Genomic DNA, 22357 nt, shown 5'->3' with positions numbered 1-22357 from the left:
ACAACATCCTGACTCTAGCTTTACTTCATGGATGTAGTCTTTCTCTCTCTCTCTCTCTCTCTCTCTCATAAGCTGCTTCAACCTTGATCCATGTCCTGTTTTGTGAGGTCTTGTATCGGTTGGAGGATTACAAAACATTTCTCATAAGGGTGTGAATTGTGATGCTGATGGCGATACGTAATGGGCCATAAGGAGATAGTATCTGTTAGCGGTGGACTTGGACTGTTACACATGATATAAGAGCAAGAGGGCGGTGTGCTAGCGAGGATACTGGCTCCCAGAGAGGGTGGATTGTGAGATCCCACATCGGGTGGAGAGAGGAACGAAGTATTCCTTAGGTGTGGAAACCAACAAGACACTGGACGCGACTGACTTCCATGGGGTGGATTGTGAGATCCCACATCAGGTGAAGAGAGGAACAATATTCCTTATAAGAGTGTGGTAATCAGCAAGACACTGGTATGTGCTAGTGAGGACGCTAGCTCCCATGGGGTGAAACGAACCATTCTTTATAGGAGTGCGTAAACCCCCTTGTAAGAGTGTGGACATTGGGTGGAGAGAACGAAATATTTCTTATTAGGGTGTGGAAACCAGCAAGACATGGGCGGTATGCCAAGATGTTCTCCCAAGAGGGTGGATTGTGAGATTCCACGTCGGGTGGAGAGGGGAACGAAACATTCTTTATAAGAGTGAAAACCCTCCAGAGGGGAGTGGATTGTGAGATCTCACATTGGGTGGAGAAAGAAACGAAACATTTCTTATAAGATCACATTTGCTAATGGGACCCTTGTGTGTAAGAATAAGAATAAGGGTAGCATTAAGAGAACCCTTGTGTGTGTGTGTAAGAAAAATGCAGGAGTTTCTTACGAGTTTGCTACCATATAGCATTTGGCAACTGCAGTATTCCGTGGTTACAGCATTTGGCGACAATCTTTTATTGTATTGAATACCAAAATTCAAAACTAGGGTTCGGCAACAAAGCATAAATTAGGGAGAAGGAACTCTTACAACAACAACAACAACATTGTTTCTAAGACAAAGCGCAACAAGAAGAAGCTAACAAAACAAACTAAAATGAGACGGAACAATAATGTACATATGGGGGAGAGAACGTAATCTGGTGGCGTGACAAGGATGATCATATATTATTCATATTATTAGTACGAGCATCTTCCATCTCCCTCTGTGATCACATCTTTGAAAGCACCACCACTGGGAATCATCGGCAGCACATGTTCCTGATGTGGTACGATCACATCCAACAAGTAAGGCCCTTCCGTCTCCAGCATCTTCTTCATTGCCGCTCTTAACTCCGCCCTCTTCGTCACACGTGCCGCCTGGATCCCGCATCCCTCTGCAAACTTCAACATGTTGGGGAATATCTCAGATTCGTTTGATGGGTCTCCCAGGTATGTATGAGCTCTGTTGGCTTTGTAGAACCGATCCTCCCACTGCACAACCATGCCCAGATGCTGGTTGTTCAGCAGCAGGATCTTCACGGGAAGTTTCTCAACACTGATTGTTGCCAGTTCTTGGACATTCATCATGAAACTCCCATCCCCGTCGATGTCAACGACTATCGCGCCCGGATTTGCTACTGCTGCCCCCATTGCTGCAGGCAGTCCAAAGCCCATTGCACCTAACCCGCCAGAGGTTAACCACTGGCGTGGCTTCTTGTACTTGTAGAACTGAGCTGCCCACATCTGATGCTGCCCCACCCCTGTGCTTACGATGGCCTCGCCATTGGTTAGCTCATCAAGAACTTGAATTGCATACTGTGGAGGAATGGCCTCATCAAATGTCTTGAAAGTCAATGGATACTTTGATTTCTGCTCATTCAGCTCCTCTCTCCACGCAGAGAATTCAAAGTGAGGCTTCTCAACCTTCTCAAGTAAACAATTCATTCCCTGCAAGGCCAACTTCACATCGCCACAGACCGATACATGGGGCTGCTTGTTCTTCCCAATCTCGGCAGAATCGATATCGATATGAACAATCTTCGCACGGCTTGCAAATGCCTCAAGTTTCCCTGTCACACGGTCATCAAATCTCACTCCAAATGCAAGCAACAGGTCCGCTTTATCCACAGCATAGTTGGCATAAACTGTCCCGTGCATTCCCAGCATTTGCAGAGACAAGTCATCGGAGCAAGGAAAAGCCCCAAGACCCATCAGAGTGCTGGCCACTGGAATCCCGGTCAGCTCGACAAACCGCCGCAGCTCCTCTGACGAATTCAAACACCCTCCACCCACGTAAAGAACAGGCTTCTTAGATTCAGAGATCAATCGCACAATTTGTTCCAAATGAGAATCGATGGGAGGCTTAGGTAATCTAGACAAGTAACCAGGTAATTTCATGGGCTGATTCCAATTAGGAATCGCGAGCTGTTGCTGAACGTCTTTGGGAATATCAATAAGAACAGGACCAGGACGACCAGAAATTGCGAGAAAAAATGCCTCGCTCACAATCCTAGGAATGTCATCTACATCAAGAACCAGATAATTGTGCTTTGTAATAGAGCGTGTTACCTCTACGATGGGAGTTTCCTGAAACGCATCGGTACCGATCATTCTCCTCGGAACTTGCCCTGTAATGGCCACCAACGGAACGCTGTCGAGGAGGGCATCGGCAAGGCCGCTGACCAGATTGGTGGCGCCGGGGCCGGAAGTTGCAATGCAAACGCCGGGAAGGCCGGAGGAGCGAGCGTAACCCTCGGCGGCGAATACGCCGCCCTGTTCGTGGCGGGGGAGAACGTTACGGATGGACGAAGAGCGCGTGAGGGCCTGATGGATTTCCATGGACGCGCCGCCGGGGTAAGCAAAGACATCGGTGACGCCTTGGCGCTCGAGAGCCTCGACGAGGATATCGGCGCCTTTTCTGGGTTCATCAGCGGCGAATCGAGAGACGAAAATCTCAGGAGTGGGGATGGTGGAAGTGTCGACAGCAAGGGCGGAGGCTGTGGAAGAGGAAGGTTTTGGGGAAGGATTTGAGAGAGAGGTGCTGCAGATGCGAAGAGGACGGCGAAAAATGGGATTGCAAGGAAGAGGGGAAAATGAAAGATGGAATCTGGAGAAGGGTTTAGGAAGAATAAAGGAGGAGGATTTGGAGAAGGATTTGGAGGCGCAGGGAGATGTAGCCGCCGCCATTGATGACATGGTGAAGGATGAGGCGATGGGGGATCAAGCAGCAGGGAATTGGTGTATGAAGTAGTGGCTCGCAATGATCTTGGAATTTATATTTATTTTTTAACCAGCTATTATTACCGCTGGATATCCCTGGATTCCCACAAATTAAGTTGCCCTTTCATATATTTTCGGTCAAAATAACAATTTTTTTTTTTTAATTTCTTAAATATTTGAATTTAAATTCTGTGTTAAATTTATATATATATATATATATATAAAAAGAACAATAGTAGAAGAAAGTGATAACAAAAATAGAGTTTATAAACTTAATTTAAAATAAATAAATAAAATAATAAAACAAATAATCCCAAGTGTAAGTAAGACAACTAAAAAACAAAGATATGATTTCAGTCCTCCTTTGGTCTCTTTTCCCTTCACACCCTTTTCTTGTTCATCTTTTTTGTCTCTATCAAGGGTTTACAACAGAGCCATTTTTTAAGCGTTAAAAATGAATGAATCTAATTTTTGCACTTAGGAACAACATCTAATGTTATAGATTCAAGAAGACTTGCCCTTTTCACCATCACTTTGAGTTTGTTCAGTCTACACAACATGTCCTAAACATATAAAAAAGGAGTCCAACATAACGCTCCTGAGGTCAACAAGGTAAGAAAAGTTATCTTAACCAAATTGTAAAAGCAAATTGATATCAGCAACGTAGAAACAGCAAGCAATTTAAGAAAAGCAATGTCAATTCCACGACATCTAGTAAAAGTTTTTACAAGTCTCTAAGGGTAACCCCGTTCCAAAAGAAGGAAACATAAAAGAAAAATACACTTAGTTTTACGCCCTGGATAGCATCAGCAAAACGCATCATCTTTTCATTGGCACCACACAGCAGATCATCTACACAAGAATTGCTTAACTGCAGGGGAAACAAACATCAGAATCAGAATCAGAACCCTAAGAATGACAAACAAGTTGGGATATAATTTTGAACATCAACTTCCATACAAATTTTTGACACCTTTCCTTCAGTATTTGGATGTGCACGCCAATTTATTTTCAAATATCTTTGATGAACAGTTAATGTGATGATATATGTGTGTGTTTAAGAGGGAGGCTATCATCGAGTGGACATAAGTGTAGCAGAAAGGAAGCTTCTGGGCCTTGTAATTAAATCTCACAAGTCACACCACCTCTAGTCACAAATGCCTTCCACGTCTGTACTAATCTCAGCAAGGGAAGATGGAAGATGTACTGAAATTTATTTTCAACACGGAGTGCTTCTCAAATATATTCAGCATCATAAACAAACTTTTGAAGTTTCCATCATCATATGATCAAACAAGAACAATATCTTCCATTGAATTGGGGGCAACTAAAAGTTGGACCATCCTTGCCTATTTCTAATACTTTAAGCAAGCTAGCTACCACTCCTGTTTTGGAGCCTACTAAGAGCATCTATCTCATCCATTTCGCACCAAAATCTTCTAACTGAAGGATTTTAAGAAGAAAATTCAATTCTAAAAAATACCAACCTGTGATATTCTAAAAAAACCAACCTTTGTCAAGATGTAATTTCACCATCTAACCCTTCTTTCTTCTTCTTACGTCTTCAATTACCTCATTAGTGATTAGAATAGTATTGTAATTAGTGATTAGAATAGTATTGTAATTAGTGATTAGGTCACAGTCCACACCTTGGAGACTTCAACATAGTCCTCTTTTATTCAACACCTTCTCAATCCACAAGCAGCCACATCCTCGTTCCTAATTGGATGTATTTTTATGAAGAATTGTGCTTAGTAGGAGGGAGCACTAAATCATTGAACAATTCTTTAACCAATCTACTAAAAAGTGACCAACACGAGCTTTTGACCCCATGCAGGGGCATTTCTTCGTCAAGGAATGGTATCTATAACACTAATACCAACACCCTCATCCATCCTTATGCAAGGACGTTGATTTCCAAATTATCTCTTCCAACTGTTTTTATTGCACTGACACCTTTTGGAAACATGGATATAACTTGGGAGTTGAAAGACATTTTTACTTTCTCTATGAGGTAGTAAGTTCAAATTTCCACCTTTAATATTCTCAAATAGTAAAATCTGTCATCATACAGCATTGAATAGTCATAAGTGGTGAACGAATTAATAACCATGAGATGTGCTTAAAAGGGTTTTTTTTATTGTTATAGAATCAACTGATTGAATCCAAAGGCTTTCACAACCATCCTCAACCATTGCTGTTACTGTCGATTTGAAACCTTTGTTTCATTAAGAGACAGAGAGATCTTCATTACGTGAAAAAAGAAGATATAAAAGAAGGGTGAGTGATAAGAAATCAACCAATTCAAGAGGGTTACAAAAATTCCTCCAATTGGCATTAATAAAAAGGAAAGCTACTGATATTGATACTTGATGGGCGATTCATATAGACAAGAGAGGGAGAGGGAGAGGGAGGAAAATAAGATAACCTGTCAAGCAAAGGCCAAAGGATAAGGTTTCTTTTAAAACATTTAATTAGATTCATCAAAAAGAGAGAAAAGATTACAAAAGTTATTAGACAGCAAAACCCAAAATGAAGCTTTAAACCCAACAGCACCAAAGAGACAAAATCCTATAAAATCCTGAAAATTACTCATCAAATCAGCACATTCTTGTTGGGGGATTACTCAATAGTAAGGAAAGAGGAAAAAGGCAACAATCCCAACATGCAATCTCCCGATAAAGAAGACGTAAATGTGGAATCAGTAAAAACATGAAAAAGAAAGAATTCAATTCAGCTTGATCATGGCACAAATCTGGATGGAACGCAAGATGACGCTTAAAGACGTATTCTTAAATTGTGCATTACTAATTCAAATGACACAAATAACCATAAACACCTACCTCTGACCATCAAGATTGCCCTGCCCGCTGCTGCCCCCACTCGCGTAAGAACCATCCTCTGCGGCCGGCTGCCACACTGATTGCCACGCCTGCGACGGCGGCTGAGCGTAGACTCCGGTGGGATCCATTGCTGGTCTCCCAATCATCAACCCCCCAGGGGGCCCTGCCGGTTGGCCCATAGGCGGATAATAGTACGGCACTCCACTGGCAGTGGCTCCAACCATGCCACCCAACCCAGCCTCGTCCTTGATCTCATCCCTAGGCACAATATCAACCAAGAAATCAAAGATATCGGTCCTCGTGATGGCTGCTGCAATATCATTCTTCTGCAATGTCCGCCTCTTATTCTCTTCCGCGTGGAGCCATGACCTAATCGTGAGTTCAAGAATGAAGAGCTCGCACGCCTTGGCGAACAAAATGGGTGCCTCAGCGGATATCATACGCACGTCCTCATCGGCTTTCATGATCTTCTTAATGCGGGCCAAAGGAAGCTGATGGTTTTTAAAGTCATTAACCTGTTCGATTTCTTGACGCTGAAAGGACCAGAACATCTGAAGCTGCTGCTGCTGCTGCTGAAGGAGGTGGTGTAAGGGAGGGGCCGGAACAGGGGCCTGAGGAGGAGGGTAAGGGGAGGATTGGGCTTGGTTGTTGCTCTCCATCGGCCGACGAGGGCGGCAGTTCCAGAAGGGCTTGGCCAAATGCAGCAGGGGATTTAATGGGAGGATGGTGGGATCTAGTGAGGAGCAGATTTGAGGAAGTGATTTGGGGGAGGAGAGGTTTAAAAAAGGGAGAAATCTTGAAGTGGCGGAGAAGGAAGAAAGAAAGAACTCCCAAAAGAGTTGAGAATTGAGATAAGGAAACAAACAGGCTTTGAGTCAGAGGATTCGTTTCCCTGCCTCCACCCTCCACCCCTGGCGTTTTAAACATTTCATCACTCACCCCTAATTTCTTTATTTTTCAATTAATCTATATATATATATTTTTAATTAATCACAGGATTTTTCTTCTTTCCTTTTCGAGTGCAAATATGAAATATGGAATTCTAAAACCTAATTTGATGGCATACAAAAGAATCGAGATTAATTCAGACCAAAATTTGTTCTAAAACTTTTATTGCAAAACAAGAACAATGCTTTTTTCCTTTTCCTGATTTTGATTTTTTTTTTTTTTAAAAAAGAAAAAAAAAAAAAAGAAAAAGTGTTGAGCCCCCAAAAGCCCCGAAGAAGTTTCTGCAAGAAGCTGTACAAGTTGTCCAATGGCCAAAAGTAGGTTTGGCATTGCGGCAGACAATGCCTTTTCTTTAACCACATGCCCACTCACTTCTTTCTCTCTATTTCCCTCTTTATTTTCAAGCCACTTCTCTCAGCACACAAACACTTCAACGCAATAAAACAACCATCCATTAGTCTATTTTCTAGATTCCTTAATTTGTTTTCTACAAAGCTCAAAGAATGAACTGTGAACAACCAAAACTGTTGCTGTTCAACAAAATTTCACACATATTAATTCAGTCAGTCAAAGTGCGTACCCAGTTATTGATGCTTTGGAAGGCAGACCGCATATTATGCGCCCTTCATTTTCCTGCAACGTTAAATGAACACAACAGAATAAGAATGTACCTCTTCCATAATTTATGAGTGTTAGGGCTTCACATTTAGCCTTCTCCTTTCAACAGATCAGATTTGGATTCCAGTCAAACACGCTGTGAGATTGTGAAATCTATTTCAATCTCCTCAAACAGATCATCATTATATATTCCATTCCTACTACCCCATCACACAAAAAACATATGAGAGGCAACAATCAAAATGGAACTATAAACAGCTTTCCATAATTAACATATATTCCTCTTCTCTTCGGATCATTTGACTTTGAGTTGCTTTCTCTGTAGGCAGCCAAGCAAGGAAGCAAGAATTTGTAAAGGAAATCAAGAGCCATGCACCATCCAGATATATGTATATCCAACAACTCAGATTTGCACCAACCGGATTTATCATTAAAAAGAGTGAATATTGTACTGGGTCATAATGGGTCTCGAATGTACAAGTAAAAGTAATTACATCTTTTGGAGCAAACAGTTGAATTAGCCTATCAATCTGGAGCTACGATGCCATATACCATGTGGTCCATCAAAGCCAAAGGAAACTGCCTTTTCCAACACTCTCCGAGCTCCCCACAGAACTGAAACTGAAATTAGTATTGAGGGTGTCAAAAACTAGACAAAATTGTATAGCCCAAACAGTGCAGAGATAGTAAAACCAGACTAAAGAAATACTTCTCCGCATGTATCGCCAATTAATATCTCTCACGGTCGAGGAGACGAATGAAATGAACAAAATAAAATCAAAAAAAGGTTTAGGCTGGAGGATTGGTGCTTAGAAGCTGTACTGTGTATGGCTTTTTGCTGCTGCTATCCTCATGTCTATGGTATATGTTCATCTGAGAACAACTTCTCAAAAGTTTTCTAATGTGCTGATAACTCGGCGCCAATTGCCACTTTTCCCCGGAACCGCTTCCGGCTATACACCATCATCTTTTGAACTTTCTTATTTCCATTATGCATCATCAGTTTATCCTTAACTTTAACATCTTTCATAGTCGTTTCTACATTATTCTCAAGGTTTGCTACTTTAGCAGTTTTTGTATCCTCGAGTGGATGTCCATCCGTAGCTTGTTCAGCGCTCTGAATCGCTTCTTCTAGTTCTATTTCAGCTTCCTTGGCAACTTGAAGAAGTTCCAAAGGCGTTGCAGCAGGATCGAGCTCCCAGCAACCAGAAGGAGCATTTTGACCTTCAAGACCAGTAAGCAAGCACGAAGGGACCTGGTGAGAAAATCGAAACATTTCTTCTCTGGGAATATTCTGGATCTTTGATGGATCGATGTGCTGCTGAAACACAGTCTTGAATCCAACAACTTTAACTAACGGAACAACAGCAACCCCTCTATCTTCATTGTAATCCTCAAGGACTTCCACCATGTCATATTTGTGAATAACATCGTCTGGGGTAAGCTCATTCCAATCAGGAGACCAATTCCTATACAGCGCCCACACATCTCCTTTACTAGGAAATATTCTAATAGCTCCTCTCTTGCCTTTTACCTGCTTAACCTTGTGTGAGAACGAATTGAGAGAGCCATAATCTTCATGCTTACCGATCCAAAAATCCCCACTTGTCTTCGGAAATCCACAACCAATCCAGTTCAATGGGGCCAATTCAGTGTTACTTTTGGAATTAAGCCAACTGATTCTCATTTTGAATGGTTTTAACGATATAACTTTACGAACCATGGCATAATATCGGGGCATACCATCATCATCGTCATAAACAGCCCAAACCTGATTACTACCAAACGATTTTTCTGCACGATCCTTGTCAAAATCGTGAAAATCTGGATCAGGAACACTCATGGAGAAAGATTCAGAAGCCTTGGTGTCTGGACGCTCGCCAGAACTTGGAGGTAAAGGACATTTGGTCCGCAATTCATCTTTACGACACACAGTATTCAAATATTTACTGGATTTCATACCATTTAGAACAACACTTTTCCCCTCTTTCTCTTCAACAAGATCCTTGTTAGAATTCTCTGTCTTTTGCAAAATAGTCGAAGACACGTCCGCCTTCCATTCATTAAGCTTCTTGTGGATTTCATTCCTAGCCTTCCCCATCAACATCTGTCGCAATTCCAGCTGGGAAAGCTCCCTTGTATTATTAGCAGATCTAAATTTTCCAGTGATTGACCTTCTTCCTTCAAAGCTATATTTTTGGGACCCGCTACTCTCCTTTATAATCCCTCCATTTTCTATTTCCATTTTTTTAAGAAAGTCTCTGATATTACCTGACATTTTATGCCCTGTTATGCGTCTTTTTTTCTTTGGTCTATCTCCTTTGTGTGCAGAACAGGCACTGTCATTGCAGGATGTAGAGGCAAAACCACCATCCCCTTTGTCGCGAGCGTGATCTTCTCTCAGAGAAGACTCCACTTCCTTAGCTGCCAATTTGCCATCTTTATGCCCCATATTCATCTTTGGAGATGATGGTTTGAAGAAACTAAAAGCTTTAGCTGCTGAAGAAGCTGATGTTTTCCTACTTTCAGCTGCTCTGTGCTTACATGATGTACCAGACTGAAAAGATTTACGCATGGAATTGGTACTACTATATCCTGCTGCGTCCACACCTCTAGGAGAAAACTCTGTCTTTTCCACACTAAATGATTTCTTGAAATGGCTGTATGCACTGGAAGCCTGTTGCTGAATGTTGAAAGTTCGTGGAGAGGATGACGGATTCAGATTGAACGGTGGGGATGGGTTCTCAACAGCCAAAAAGGATATGCAGCAGTTGGGACAAACAAGATTATGATTAAGATAAGATCTGAGATACTCAAAATGCACCTTGCATGAATTGCAAATTGTCCAAAACGTGGGTTTCACTGGATGAGAAGCTGGAGCAGAAAGGACCTCATCATCACTTCTCCAATGCCATCTATTCGAATTATGATTGGGGGAGAGATTATGGAAACCATTCCGAACAATTGGAACTGATGACCTAATTTCAGTGGACTTCATAGCCATACCTCTTATATTCCGCTTTTGGTCAAATGCTTCTCTTTTGGTTTTGTCAGACAACAAGCTCCAAGCTTCAGATACAATTTTAAAAGCCCCATCTGCACCAATTGATTTGTTTTTGTCAGGATGAAGAATGAGTGCCAGATTTCTATAATGTTTCCTAATGGTTTCTTCATCAGCCAATGGATCCACACCAAGGACCCTGTACCAATCAATGCATCCATCAATTCTTTTCTCCGCGGACAAGTAAACATTCAGATTTGCAATAAATTGTGGAAGACCATCGAGGCTGGGATACAAGCTGTGAGCCCTCAAGGCAAATTTAACTGCGGCCGCAATGTCCATCTCTGCGAACTTTTTCTCAGCAATCTGCTTGGCCTTAGAGGCATCATCCTTATTGCAATCCATCCCCTCAATACTGGAATCCTGCTAATGATGAGTACTTGACTATCCTCCTACTTTTCTGGAAGTGCTAGCATAATCGAATCAACGTGATTGCTCTCCAATGTAAATTCACCAATATCCTTGGATAGACCATCAAGAAATAACCCAAAACCTTGAAAGCCCTAAAAGCAGAAAAGGAATAAAGGAAAATACTTAGATAGACAGAGTAGGCGACACAAAATTCATGCCAAAATTTATGAAATTTATTGACAGGAGCAATTAACAGCTTCACTAGAGAGTTATAAATGTAAAAATATCAATGAATGTTTTGCCTAATCCATCAAATCCATTTTCTACCCCATCAGAGATCTATGATAGTCAATCAGATCCAAGAATTTCATAACGAGAAAACTCAACAATGAAGACAAAAAAGCTTTTAAATAAGACCATTTTCAACAGCAAAACATAGGAAAAACAAAGCAATAGTGGAACCTACATTCTTCATCAGAATGTACCAGAAGGAGCATGCTACAGTTCTTAAAGAGTTTAATCATCCATTGGTAGGTTGGATGCTGGAACCAAGTCTTATGAAGGGCAGCCGGTTCATTGATCACCCTGATCTCATTTTATCAGGAAGAAACTAATCATTATCCCATACACTTCCACATATGCTGAACAACAAGAAGGAGCGTTCGAGAGAATGAAATTACGAAAGATAGAGAAAGCCCTTTTCACATTGGAACCACCCCCCTCCACGGAAAACAATAACGAAACAAAATCAATCGAAGAAAAGTTTGGGCAGTTGGTTACGGTATCAGAGAGTTTCATATACACCAATTTTCAGTAACCCTGGCAAAAACCCTACATTGTTCTATCCTATTGAAGTAGAATCTAATAACAATGGCGACGGATCATATTCCTGAAATGGCAGAAAGCGAAGGGATGTAAGGAAAGATTATAACGTACAGCAAATCCCTTTTGTGAGATGTGAATCGCCGGAAAGCATTGAAGAATCTGGATAACAATTTTGTCGATGAAAACTCTGTGCCACCCCGCTTTGAATGTGGAAAAAAAAGGGAAAATAAATCCCAATTCAGATGGCACCAAGTGAAAATATTTCCCCAGCCTGCAGAAAATTGGGTATTTGCATGGCTAATATATATATAGCAACTCAGTTTTCCTAGTCTTTTAAATATTTTTTTGCTAATGCTTATAAAATTGACCTAACTATTTTTCACATGCGGTTAATACCCTAACTACGGTTATTTTTCTTTTAACTCTGGTTATTGGGGCTGCAATATTTCATGCTTTTTGCATAAATATAGACAAATTCAGTTAAAAATTTAAATGAGTTTTTTATCCTCTTCCCAAATAAATGCCAACATCTTCACACAGACACACGCAACCAAATTGTATTTACAAGAAGAGTGGTTAAGTTGACTACTTATTAGTTTTACTTCACGCAAATAATAAGCGCTTCAATACATAACTCAAGGTGGATTATTTCCGATTAAGCATAGATATGCAATGTGAAGATGAACTATTTTGAAGTCCTTTCTTTCCCTTCAGAGCCAAATAGCTTCGGTTCCATTTAGTTGTGTTGTGGGTGCTGTGAGATGGTTGTGAGCTGAAATTTGGGTGCCAAAAGGCAGCCATAGACAGTATCAATGCAGAGGTCAGTACCACGTTTCAGACATTGGATACTTCCCCCCATGCAAGAGGATTGTGCAGTTTAGGAAATGCCAAGTTAAGAAGAGTACAGAAAAGAAGGCTTATTAGGAGCAAGGCCACAGCAGGCATTCATTGATGTGGCCGTATAGAGCTGCTGCCTTTGGAACAGATATTGTCTGCATTTATGTTACATTGCCATCAAAGACAAAACTGTCGCTTACAATGAAATTAAAGAAGCTGCCTCACACCCTTTTTGTGTGTGTACATGCATCTTAAAATTGCCCAAACATTTGAGTCAACAATGGTGCTCTGAATCCTTGTCCTGTCTTTCAGTTCCACACAATCATCCCACAATGCCACCACAACTATTGTGTCTAAGCTACCAATAAAGATGACAGTTTCAAGAATGGTTAGAAATTCAATGAGATCTTCATCAGTTTCATTTACATTGGTGAAGTCTTGAGGCGAGAGGAATCTCATCATAGAAACTGCAGGACGAGGCAAAGGCTGTGGATAACAAGAAACTTGAACCATCAAATGAGCTAACTTAACAGTTAAGGCGGTCGATCTTGAATATGTAGCTGAAGCAGCAAATCTAGGCTTGGTAGAAACAATAAGCAACTATAGGTATGAGTCAATCAAGAAATAAACTTTAAATTCAAGGCGTTATTATGTGAGAAACTACCAAGAAAGCACCATTCTGTCACAATTTTGCTAGACTTGAAATCTGATGATATTTATATTATTTAAATAATTAATCACCATTTTATCAATAAGTCGATATGTCCGAGTGGTTAAGGAGACAGACTTGAAATCTGTTGGGCTTCGCCCGCGCAGGTTCGAACCCTGCTGTCGACGATTATTTTTAATTTCATTTGTTTTATTTATTTATTTTTTTTTTTGGCTTCCTCGATTTCAATTTACCGATGAGGGTTAGGGTTTCATGTGAACATCAGAAGTGTGATTGAAAGTCGGAATTGGGATTTTGGTTGATTCCGAAGGCTCTCTCTACGAATTCGGTGGATTTTCGGTTGGCGTAGCAGCACAAAAGCTTCTGTTTTTTGTTCTGGAAAAATTTGATGGAAGAGAAACCCACTAATGTTTTGTCTCTTCCCCAGACAACTCAAGAGCTTGCAATGGAGGGCATCAAGCATCTTGAGGAAACGATAGAATCCGCATTCCAGATCCTATACTCCATGAATGACGAGCTCTGCAATCCCACATTATGGTCCACCACTTCTTCAACGGCAACAACGACTACTTCTGGTTTAACAATTGCCAGCCCAAATGCTCCATCTTCGCATTCCACTAATGGAGTTGTAAACGGCGATGCAAGTTCGGAAAGCACAAACCATCACACCGACACCAGCAGTGGCGGAGGCAGCGGTAGTGGGGGAGCCCTTGAGGAGGCCCGTGTTCGCTACAAGAATTCAGTACTTGCACTTCGTGCTATTCTTGCTGCAATTCCCAATTCTCAGAAGGTAAATTACTGACTGATCTTCCTCTTATTGGACTTTGTTCATCAGCCAGCGTTTCTCATTTCTCATTTGGCAAAATTCGAGATTGATTCGGAGATATTTGGTTCCCCCATGTTACAAAATGCTTTGTGGAGAACATGGAATTTTTGTATTCAATTTCCGCCGAGTGCCTAAAATTCTTCCTGAATTTGATAGATTGCAGATACTACATTCGACCTGGTTTTCATTTTCACCACTGCTGATAGATGCGTGGACTTAAGCCATGTCTATGAATTTGATAGATTGCTAACTGCATTGACTTGTTGTTCACTTATGCCGATTAAGCGACTTAAATCAGAGTTTCATGGTTTATTGATAGGCAAAAGCACATGAATCGGGTACAAGCGGTCATGCATCGCCTGCAGACCAATCTGAAATTGATAAGTTGGAACAACACCTCTCTAATCTCAGAAAGGTATTCTATTGTATCTTCAGCTTGTAAATTCATGTCAGTAATTTATTTTTTCTTCAAGACTCTTAGGATTACAACCAGTTAGAATTTTGTGGCAAAGATTTCATCTGGGAACCAAATATTTCTGGAAATAATTTACTTATATAAGACTTTGGAGGTAAATATATAGTAAAATTTACTAAAATATGTACAAATATTGATGAAACTGAGAAGGTCTTTAAAGATTTCAAGACAACAGTTCTGTTTGTCTTATTGTTTGTTGTATATCAGAACTAATCTAAGGAAAGATTTTGAAACTAAATAGGCAATTGAGAAAATCAAATAGTGAAACTAATAACGTTATGGAGGTTCTGTCATGGATATTATAGGTAATATGCTTCTTCCTAGAAATGACATCTTCTTTTTCTTTCAACTGCTATCTTACAAGGGTCCTATCTGCGGTGTGTTTGCAGGAACTTATGGTTAAGAACTTGCATATAAAGCTTCTGATAGATCAACTACGAGAACTTGTTGCTGATGTATCTACATGGCAAAGTCCTTGTTCTGTATGAAAAACATGACTAGCGTTGAGTCTCCTCACTAATCTAGCTGTCGTAATTTGAGAATGTCTTGCTCTGTTTCTTTATAAGATGAGCTGTTATTAGAACGTTTCTTTATATATCTCTTCAATGAAACTGGGATTATAAATCTGCCATTGGCACTAGATTGTTAATATAACTTAAGGCTCTGATAAATCAAGTACCGGGAATAAAAGGTTCAATATTTCCATGAAGCAGAAGAATCCTTTTATATAAGAAAATTTGTTGACTATTTCAATGAACGACACTCGTGTGTAGTGATTACCTTAGTTTTTCTTAGAAATCATCTACAGAAACCCATTAAACACTCTTAACACACTTGGATGCACACAGAAACAACCATATGGTATCAGCGTATGAAACATAGTTACACTTGTTCGCAAGTTCTAAAATCTAGCTCCTCTGGAATAAGAATTTGTGGCCGTGTAGGGGTTTTATACCATCGAAGAAGAATGCATTCAGTTGTGCATTGAGGATCTTGTAGTAAGGGAAGATCTCATATCCACAATGGCAGATTCATCTGCACCCAACTTGATTGCCTCTTTGCTTGCTCTGATGAACCTCGAAACAGCTCCTCTAGTGTAGTCATGTGCTTCTTTAACCGTCATCTTCTCGCTTATTTCATTAGGGAAGCTGCTTAGGAAATGATCACCATTTAGAACGGCAGCTAACTGTACAACCTCGCTCTGAAACTCGGAAACTCCACTGTTTTCGTTAGCTTCTGTTTTCCTCAACGGTGTCACTTCGGGCAAGGTTACTGCAGTAAGTGTTCGGGAGATTAACGAAATATGAAATTAGAAATCAGATTAACTCTGTATACAATTGGGAAAATGTCGATGTGCCGCAACCGGTATAGATTGATGATACCTGGGCAGTCTGTTCGTGGCGAGGTTAACTGGCCAACAATGTCCTCAAATGTCCCAGCCCAGGCATCTCTGTGAGTCAGGAAGTTAGAGGAGAGATTGAATATTTTCTTTATGGTAGCAGGAATTGAGGAATGCTCAAACTCAGAGTTTGGAGTAGGACCCTTGGGACTGCTTATAACTGCAAAACAAACAGAAAGTTAGAGCTATAAACACACCAATCAACTATTTGTATGTGATAAAGTCATTTTGATGATGCAGACTCTAAAACAAGCATCACCCTTCTTTCCAGTCACTAATTAAGTTCCTATACCATCTTCATCCCAACAGCTCCAACTGGCGTGGATCCCAATTCCAACCAACTCTTTGGCCAGAGGGAGCCTCAGGATTCCCACCACCGACCTGGCACTGGCTTCCCAAGTAGCCAGCCTGGGATGACTGTAAACCACGCGAGGAGAAAAAACACCGACCAGACCCATGTGAGAGTCCTTTGCTTTTGTTGAGAGATGAGTAGAACTATAAGGTTCAATTTCAAGTTGTAAGGGGTTGTTGATTCAGTGTAGAACATTAAGGGGTGAGAAGAACTTGGCTTACCAGTCCCTTTCTTAATCCAAGGCGAAACCATAATTGTAGGCACACGGACTCCAAGCCGATCGAACTTGAAGAAATAGGGAGCAGGGCCTGTGTTTCCATCAGGATTCGGGACATTGACGAAAGGAGTCCTGACATGGTCAAAAAATCCACCGTGCTCATCGTAAGTGATTATCAGAAGGGTTTGGTTCCACTGTGGGCTAGCCCTCAGAGTCTCGTAAACCTCTTTCACCAGCTTTTGCCCATTTGCAACATCATGGGATGGGTGGTCATCATTTGCAGGCATTCCCACAAGATCAAAGTACCGTGGCTCGATCACAGTTAAGCTGGGAAGCTTCCCATTTCTAGCATCCTTTTTGAACTGCAAATCGTAGGGATGAAACTTGAAAATGTACTTCAATTTCCTCAAGTTTCTGTAAAACAGGGTAGTGGGTATGTTCTGGAAGTAAACCCCGAAGTCGAGGCCATTCTCATGTAGTGAATCGAAAATAGTTTTCTGGGGATACCCGAGAGCTAATTGCTTCTTCACATGGCTTGTTGAACCATGAGAAGTTGCAGAATAAACAAACAGCCTATTGGGTTGAGTTGGGCCAGGAATTGAAGAGAACCACCTATCAAACACGGCAAACTCACGAACCAAAGCTCCATAAATGGGCACAGCTTCAGGTTTGAAGCCTTTCATAACAGTTTCAGAGAGGTTTGATGACATTGAGAGAGCCTGTTCCACAAAGCCAGACATGGAAGGAATGGAATTAGAGCCAAATACCTGCTGCAACACGTCCTCAAATGAATGGCCCGGATCCGGATCTACAAACTCAGCGTCGTCAGAGAAGCAAATGGTTTCGGGGTTGGGATTCTTGGTTGAAACAGGGTTGCATTCGTCTCCAGTGACGCCATTGATTCGTGGGTCGATGTATTTCTTCATCCATCCGATCATGTGATCGAAGGAACGATTCTCCATCACCAAAACCACCACGGTTTTGATGGGTTGCTGCTGGAAAGTGCGTTGAGGAATCCATGAGAGAGTGAGAAGAAGAAAGAAAATGAAAGGCAAGTGAACTGTGACTTTGCTTCGCCCTCCTCTCATTGCTATCACTGCGAGCAGAGGGAAGGGAGAACAGAAGAAGATAACTCCGCCAAAGTTACTCCAACAACGCAAAAGAGCGCTTAAAAATGGGGAAAATGGATTGTGGATGAGAATGTTACAGAGAAATGCCACTTTAAAAAAGCAATATCCCCTGGTCGTGACTAAGAGAGAGAGAAAGAGAGAGTAGCTAAGAGCGGATTTTGCTTTATACGCAGAGAGAGAGAGAAGCAGAAGAAGTTTCTGGTGTTGCGTGTTTCAAAAACAGTGCAATTTAAAAGTAAAGAAGAGAGGAAGGTCAAGGCGTTCACGGACTGTGTTTGGCTTGGAATCAGTAATAACATGCATTTGTGGGATTTTTAATTTCATTAAAAAAAAATCTCGCTGTCAAAGTATTTCAACCTCAGCCATTATTGTTATTTGTTTTTATTTATAAAAAAAAAAACATTATTATTATTATTTAACGCGTGACAACCAGAGACGACCCCGTGACACCTTCCCTTCCCCGGATGACACATCTTTCATTGGTTTTGTATATATAATTTAAACTTATGAATAGAAAATTAAAGAACATTACAAGTATTCAATATACTATATAATAATCTGCTTATTGCTAAAAGTTTTAGGAGAAAGAACTTCAAAATGGAACTGGAGGCTTGAGCTTGAGCCTGAGCCACCACTTATAGTCTTATCCAAGACGGAAAAAGAAAATAAAAGGTGATCATGTTCTTCCGCATTGGCCCGAAGTGGTATATATTCACATCGACCAACAATCATATAGAAAATCAAGCAAGCAGATGAGAGGTAAGAGAATATTTATGTATGGAGGAGTGTAGAAAGTTGACTTATACTCGAGATCTCCACGAATTCATGGAGCTGCAAAACCTTCAGACACATGAACCACATCTCGTCAACTCTCACGGGTGTAAATGGAATGGCATTTCTTTCATGCACACAATCAACAATCCCATAACTTAACAACTTTTCTTCATAAAAAAATATGACCTTTTCAACCAAAACAGATTATAAGCACAAGCACCGAGGCTCTTCCGACTGTTCCCAATAAGGGCTCAAATTTCGGAGGTTACTCGGGCCAAAATTATTGAAAAGCATGTGTATGAATTTTATTAATTAATTACCAGATCTTCTCATGTATGCTAACACGCCTAACCCCGCAACAAGGGCGGCTCCGGCTGCAACTGCACTGTACGCCGACGCCCATGCGTCTCTTTGAGCATAATCCATAATTCCCGCACCCGAACCCCGTTTGCGACCGTGACTACCTGGATATTCTAAATGCAATCTCAGACACTGCGCAAAACCACCACGTCCTTTACTTCAGTTTAACCATTTCTTTTCAAGCATAAATCGTCATTCACAAATAATGATCCAATGCGGTACCTTCCACCCGGCCAACCTTGCGTGTTCTACAGCTGCTGCAAGATCACCGTCTGTTGCTAGAACAACCTTATCGCGGTCTTCATCTTCATACTACAAAATGTGGGCTATCAATAAGTTGCAATTTATATAATGGAAACACGAAAATGTCAAGCCAAATAAAGAGATTGGAAATATCGGTCCGAGTGAGTACCAAAATCTGAGGCACTTGGTTGCGGTCAATATCATTGCCAACTCTCTGAAGAATTGCTGTTATAACATCTGTTAAATTCCGAGTTTCTTCTCTCGGATAGAACAACAAAGAAATCCAGTCAGGCCAACTTAAACGGATATTAAGGCCGAAATTAACTACGAACTTGGAAAAGCTCGCTAGGAAGATACGAAGGAAAAAAGGGAACAAGCTTTGCTTCCAATTTTTCAGCCATCCATAGCTGTCTTACCAATCAAAGTTTACTACTAAAAATACAAATAATCTTACCTTATTTGACAGACAACGAAAATAGAACAAGAAACATACCACAAGAAAATCGATGCATGCGACCTTTCCTATCTTCAAGTTTAAAAGAAAAAGTATTTGACATTCCAGATGATGGAAAGGGAAGAGGTCTAACAAAATCCGTTTCCTCAGAAGCCAATCTCATTGAACTTTCACTGAAATGTCACACGAACGTGTGAGATAAATAAATAACTTTAACTACAAAAATATAAGGTAATAACTATTTGACAATCACAACCTACGCAATTCATCTTCATCCTCAATTGGCGATAAGGCCATGGCAGAATCCCAAAACTTCTGCATCATAGAACTTGCAGCCTCATTGCCAATTCCAGATGCATTTCCAACCTAATCACGAAGGAATGCCGAAGTCACATAAATCTTCACAATTATAGATTATAAAGCTGCAAGCAATTTAAATACATTGTTCAAAGTCCGGCCAAAATATTCTATATTAATTTTAAAATTTTAAAATATTTCTTTTCCCTGCCAGAGGCTCATTAGTTCATAGACTTTAAACGAGTCAACAATTGTTTTGTTTTTCGTCCCTAAAAATCCCCACCCCATCAATGTTCACTAGGTTGAATCCCAAGTAGATGGCCGACAGGGTCTTAACACTAGACTACTAGGTTAAATCCTCGAGCCTATAATATTAACCAATTTATCTAGCCCTTGAGGCTGTAAATCAAAAAATTCAGAGACGTGAAAAACGTAGCCCTCATGCTTCAAAGATTTCGAACTGGAAGAGGAGATTGCGGGTTACTTGCTAGAGCTGGCGCAGAACATAAGAAAACTGGAGGGGGAATCTTGATGATTTTAGTTAACGACGCTTAAACATGAAGACAACAAACAATAAAGGAGTAACAAAAATAAGACTATTTAAATACAAAAATAATGTATGGAAAGGCATTGAATTTCCGCATGTATGAGAGCAATTCTTATTGCTACAAAATATAGAAAACTTTTCAAAGAACATCAAAAGGTCTAATATTTCTCCATACCAACTTGACAATTCAAACGACACTGCTCACTCGTAGATCATTTTTCTCTTGGGAAAATAACAACACTGTTAATTTCAAATTCCAAATCTTATCATGGAAAACGTGCTTAAGAATTTGGACACCACACTTCCAGGAGCATCTTAATAGCCATTTGAAAGTGATATAGCTCGACCATAGTCTATCTTTTATATCATCGTGTTCTAACACTTACTTTTGCAATATCAAGAAATAAGATCAACGATACTAACAAACAAAAGGTTTCAAAAGTTAATGAACTCACCGTGGCAACGGCAGCATGGGTGATATGTATTACATCAGCTACAGCAACAACGTTTCCATCTGCAGCCAATTAACCGTTAGTATCAGAAGTAAAGACGATAGGCTTAAGCTCACAGATGAAACCTTTTCTTGTTCTTAGGATTAAGAACTACATAAACGTTACCTCTGTCTATCACTGGAAGATGCAAGAACTTTCCATCATGCATAGTGTGCAGAGCATCAACTATCGGAGTATCAATTGACGCACATTCAGGATGTGGAGTCATGACCTTCAACATGAAACGGAGAGAGGTGATATTCAGTTCTGAAGAATACAAATGTGGCATAATCAACGAGAATAAAACAAAATTTACAAGATACAGAGTAATGTTTCTCTTATATCTATTCATCTTGCAATTTCTGTTGTATTTATCTCCGCCCGAACCCCATTCTAAACCAGCACCCCCTTTCAATTTAACCAGTAGAACTGTACTGACAGGAGGGGAGGCAATACACTCCTTTATACTCCATGCTAGCTGAAAGAAATTACCTTCTCTACAAGTGTGGATTCTGGTGGAAGATTTTGCGCTATTAATCGCATCAAAATATCCTTTGACCTGTAAAAGACAAAATATCAGGATACGTGAAATTGTATCTAATTATAAAATCCTAAATGAAGAAGAATTATGATGGTACCCACGTGAGAATTCCTTGTGGCTTGTTATCAACTGTCACGACTGCAGAACTCACTCTAAGTTCAAGCATCTTTTTTGTTGCCATCAAAACTGTTTCTGTTGGTGGAACTGTAACAATCCTGGAAAATGAAACGTCAATAAAAGACGCGATGCAGATGATATTAAAAACCAAATATTTTTCACCAAGAAAAGTATTACCTACTTTAAATTCTCAGGGAGTACCGTAGACAGAGATGGTCTGAACATACGGTCTCGAAGTGTCTCGATAAAAGTATTAGGACCTGTACATCAATAATAGCACAATTTAGAGTTGTTTTTGGAAGGTATTAATATCCTAGGAGATGATAATCCACAGACCAGAAACAGAGGCTCCCCAACTTTTTTCAACACCTTCAACTGCTGCTGCAATTGCCTTTCCCTTTTCAGCTGCTCTTTCCATTCGTGCAATAGCATCATATAAACATTTCGCAATATCAAGTAATGCAATGACCTCCCCATTCTCAACTACAGGCAAATGTCTAAATTTTCCTGTTCACACAAATATCAGACCGACATAGCAAGAATCACTACCAAGTACCAAACAGCACGGCACATTAAAATGTGAATGTGCTTCTCAGAAGCATAAGAACCTTGAACCATCTTCTGGAGGGCTTCCACGGCTAGGGTGTCAGAAAGAACAAAGACTGGATTCCTCGTCATAACTTTGGACACTGGTGTTTCTTCAATATTAACTCCACAAGCAATTACCCTCGTTGCTATATCCTTCCATCAAAAGGAAAAATGAATATATTAGTTTTTTTTTTTTTTTTTTTTTTTTTTTTTT

General features: G+C 40.4%; 6 protein-coding genes and 1 non-coding gene across 11 annotated transcripts in view; 2 read left to right on the top strand and 5 right to left on the bottom strand.

Moving 5' to 3' along the window:
• Positions 1–919: 919 nt before the first annotated feature.
• LOC111429848 (acetolactate synthase 3, chloroplastic-like) lies at positions 920–3222 on the bottom strand. Its single transcript, XM_023065893.1, has one exon. The coding sequence runs from the start codon at positions 3153–3155 to the stop codon at positions 1158–1160; it is 1998 nt and encodes a 665-aa protein (XP_022921661.1). The 5' UTR covers positions 3156–3222; the 3' UTR covers positions 920–1157.
• A 570-nt stretch (positions 3223–3792) lies between these two features.
• Positions 3793–6948, bottom strand: LOC111429907 (nuclear transcription factor Y subunit C-1-like). Its single transcript, XM_023065982.1, has 2 exons — positions 6023–6948; positions 3793–4050 (listed from the first exon to the last, which is right to left on the bottom strand). The coding sequence occupies exons 1-2, from the start codon at positions 6679–6681 to the stop codon at positions 4047–4049; spliced, it is 663 nt and encodes a 220-aa protein (XP_022921750.1). The 5' UTR covers positions 6682–6948; the 3' UTR covers positions 3793–4046.
• Positions 6949–7996: 1048 nt separating this feature from the next.
• On the bottom strand, positions 7997–12092 carry LOC111429905. 2 transcript variants are annotated; one of them, XM_023065980.1, is made up of 2 exons: positions 11937–12092; positions 7997–11152 (listed from the first exon to the last, which is right to left on the bottom strand). In XM_023065980.1, the coding sequence occupies exon 2, from the start codon at positions 10992–10994 to the stop codon at positions 8487–8489; it is 2508 nt and encodes an 835-aa protein (XP_022921748.1). In that variant the 5' UTR covers positions 10995–11152; positions 11937–12092; the 3' UTR covers positions 7997–8486. The 2 variants fall into 2 exon arrangements, with proteins under 2 accessions (XP_022921748.1, XP_022921749.1); XM_023065981.1 differs by lacking the exon at positions 11937–12092 and adding an exon at positions 11467–11926.
• Positions 12093–13417: 1325 nt separating this feature from the next.
• On the top strand, positions 13418–13499 carry TRNAS-UGA. The gene has a single exon. It is a non-coding gene; the product is annotated as a tRNA-Ser (tRNA).
• A 34-nt stretch (positions 13500–13533) lies between these two features.
• Positions 13534–15334, top strand: LOC111429707 (mediator of RNA polymerase II transcription subunit 30). The gene is made up of 3 exons (XM_023065656.1): positions 13534–14122; positions 14478–14573; positions 15023–15334. Exons 1-3 carry the CDS (start codon positions 13721–13723, stop codon positions 15119–15121), a joined length of 597 nt encoding a protein of 198 aa, XP_022921424.1. The 5' UTR covers positions 13534–13720; the 3' UTR covers positions 15122–15334.
• A 46-nt stretch (positions 15335–15380) lies between these two features.
• Positions 15381–17921, bottom strand: LOC111429704 (non-specific phospholipase C6-like). Its single transcript, XM_023065651.1, has 3 exons — positions 16606–17921; positions 16016–16192; positions 15381–15905 (listed from the first exon to the last, which is right to left on the bottom strand). Exons 1-3 carry the CDS (start codon positions 17687–17689, stop codon positions 15607–15609), a joined length of 1560 nt encoding a protein of 519 aa, XP_022921419.1. The 5' UTR covers positions 17690–17921; the 3' UTR covers positions 15381–15606.
• Positions 17922–18266: 345 nt separating this feature from the next.
• The window catches only part of LOC111429703 (CBS domain-containing protein CBSCBSPB5), a 6227-nt gene continuing 2136 nt past the window's right edge, over positions 18267–22357 (bottom strand). For 2 of the 4 annotated variants that reach the window (XM_023065646.1, XM_023065650.1), the window contains exons 4-16: positions 22164–22296; positions 21892–22062; positions 21737–21815; positions 21540–21653; positions 21390–21456; positions 21024–21129; positions 20862–20920; positions 19819–19928; positions 19602–19735; positions 19278–19363; positions 19088–19177; positions 18826–18997; positions 18267–18629 (exon numbers count right to left, since the gene is read on the bottom strand). In XM_023065646.1, the coding sequence (XP_022921414.1) occupies positions 18604–18629; positions 18826–18997; positions 19088–19177; positions 19278–19363; positions 19602–19735; positions 19819–19928; positions 20862–20920; positions 21024–21129; positions 21390–21456; positions 21540–21653; positions 21737–21815; positions 21892–22062; positions 22164–22296 (1347 nt within the window). In that variant the 3' untranslated portion in view covers positions 18267–18603. Of the gene's footprint in view, positions 18630–18656; positions 18998–19087; positions 19178–19277; positions 19364–19601; positions 19736–19818; positions 19929–20861; positions 20921–21023; positions 21130–21389; positions 21457–21539; positions 21654–21736; positions 21816–21891; positions 22063–22163; positions 22297–22357 lie in introns of those variants that run through there. The other 2 variants (XM_023065647.1, XM_023065648.1) reach the window with 2 other exon arrangements.

Source organism: Cucurbita moschata, unplaced genomic scaffold, assembly GCF_002738365.1.
Source record: "Cucurbita moschata cultivar Rifu unplaced genomic scaffold, Cmos_1.0 Cmo_Scf00032, whole genome shotgun sequence".
NCBI lineage: Eukaryota > Viridiplantae > Streptophyta > Magnoliopsida > Cucurbitales > Cucurbitaceae > Cucurbita > Cucurbita moschata.
Note: the sequence above shows the minus strand (reverse complement) of the source record. Positions and strands in the feature narration are given on the sequence as shown.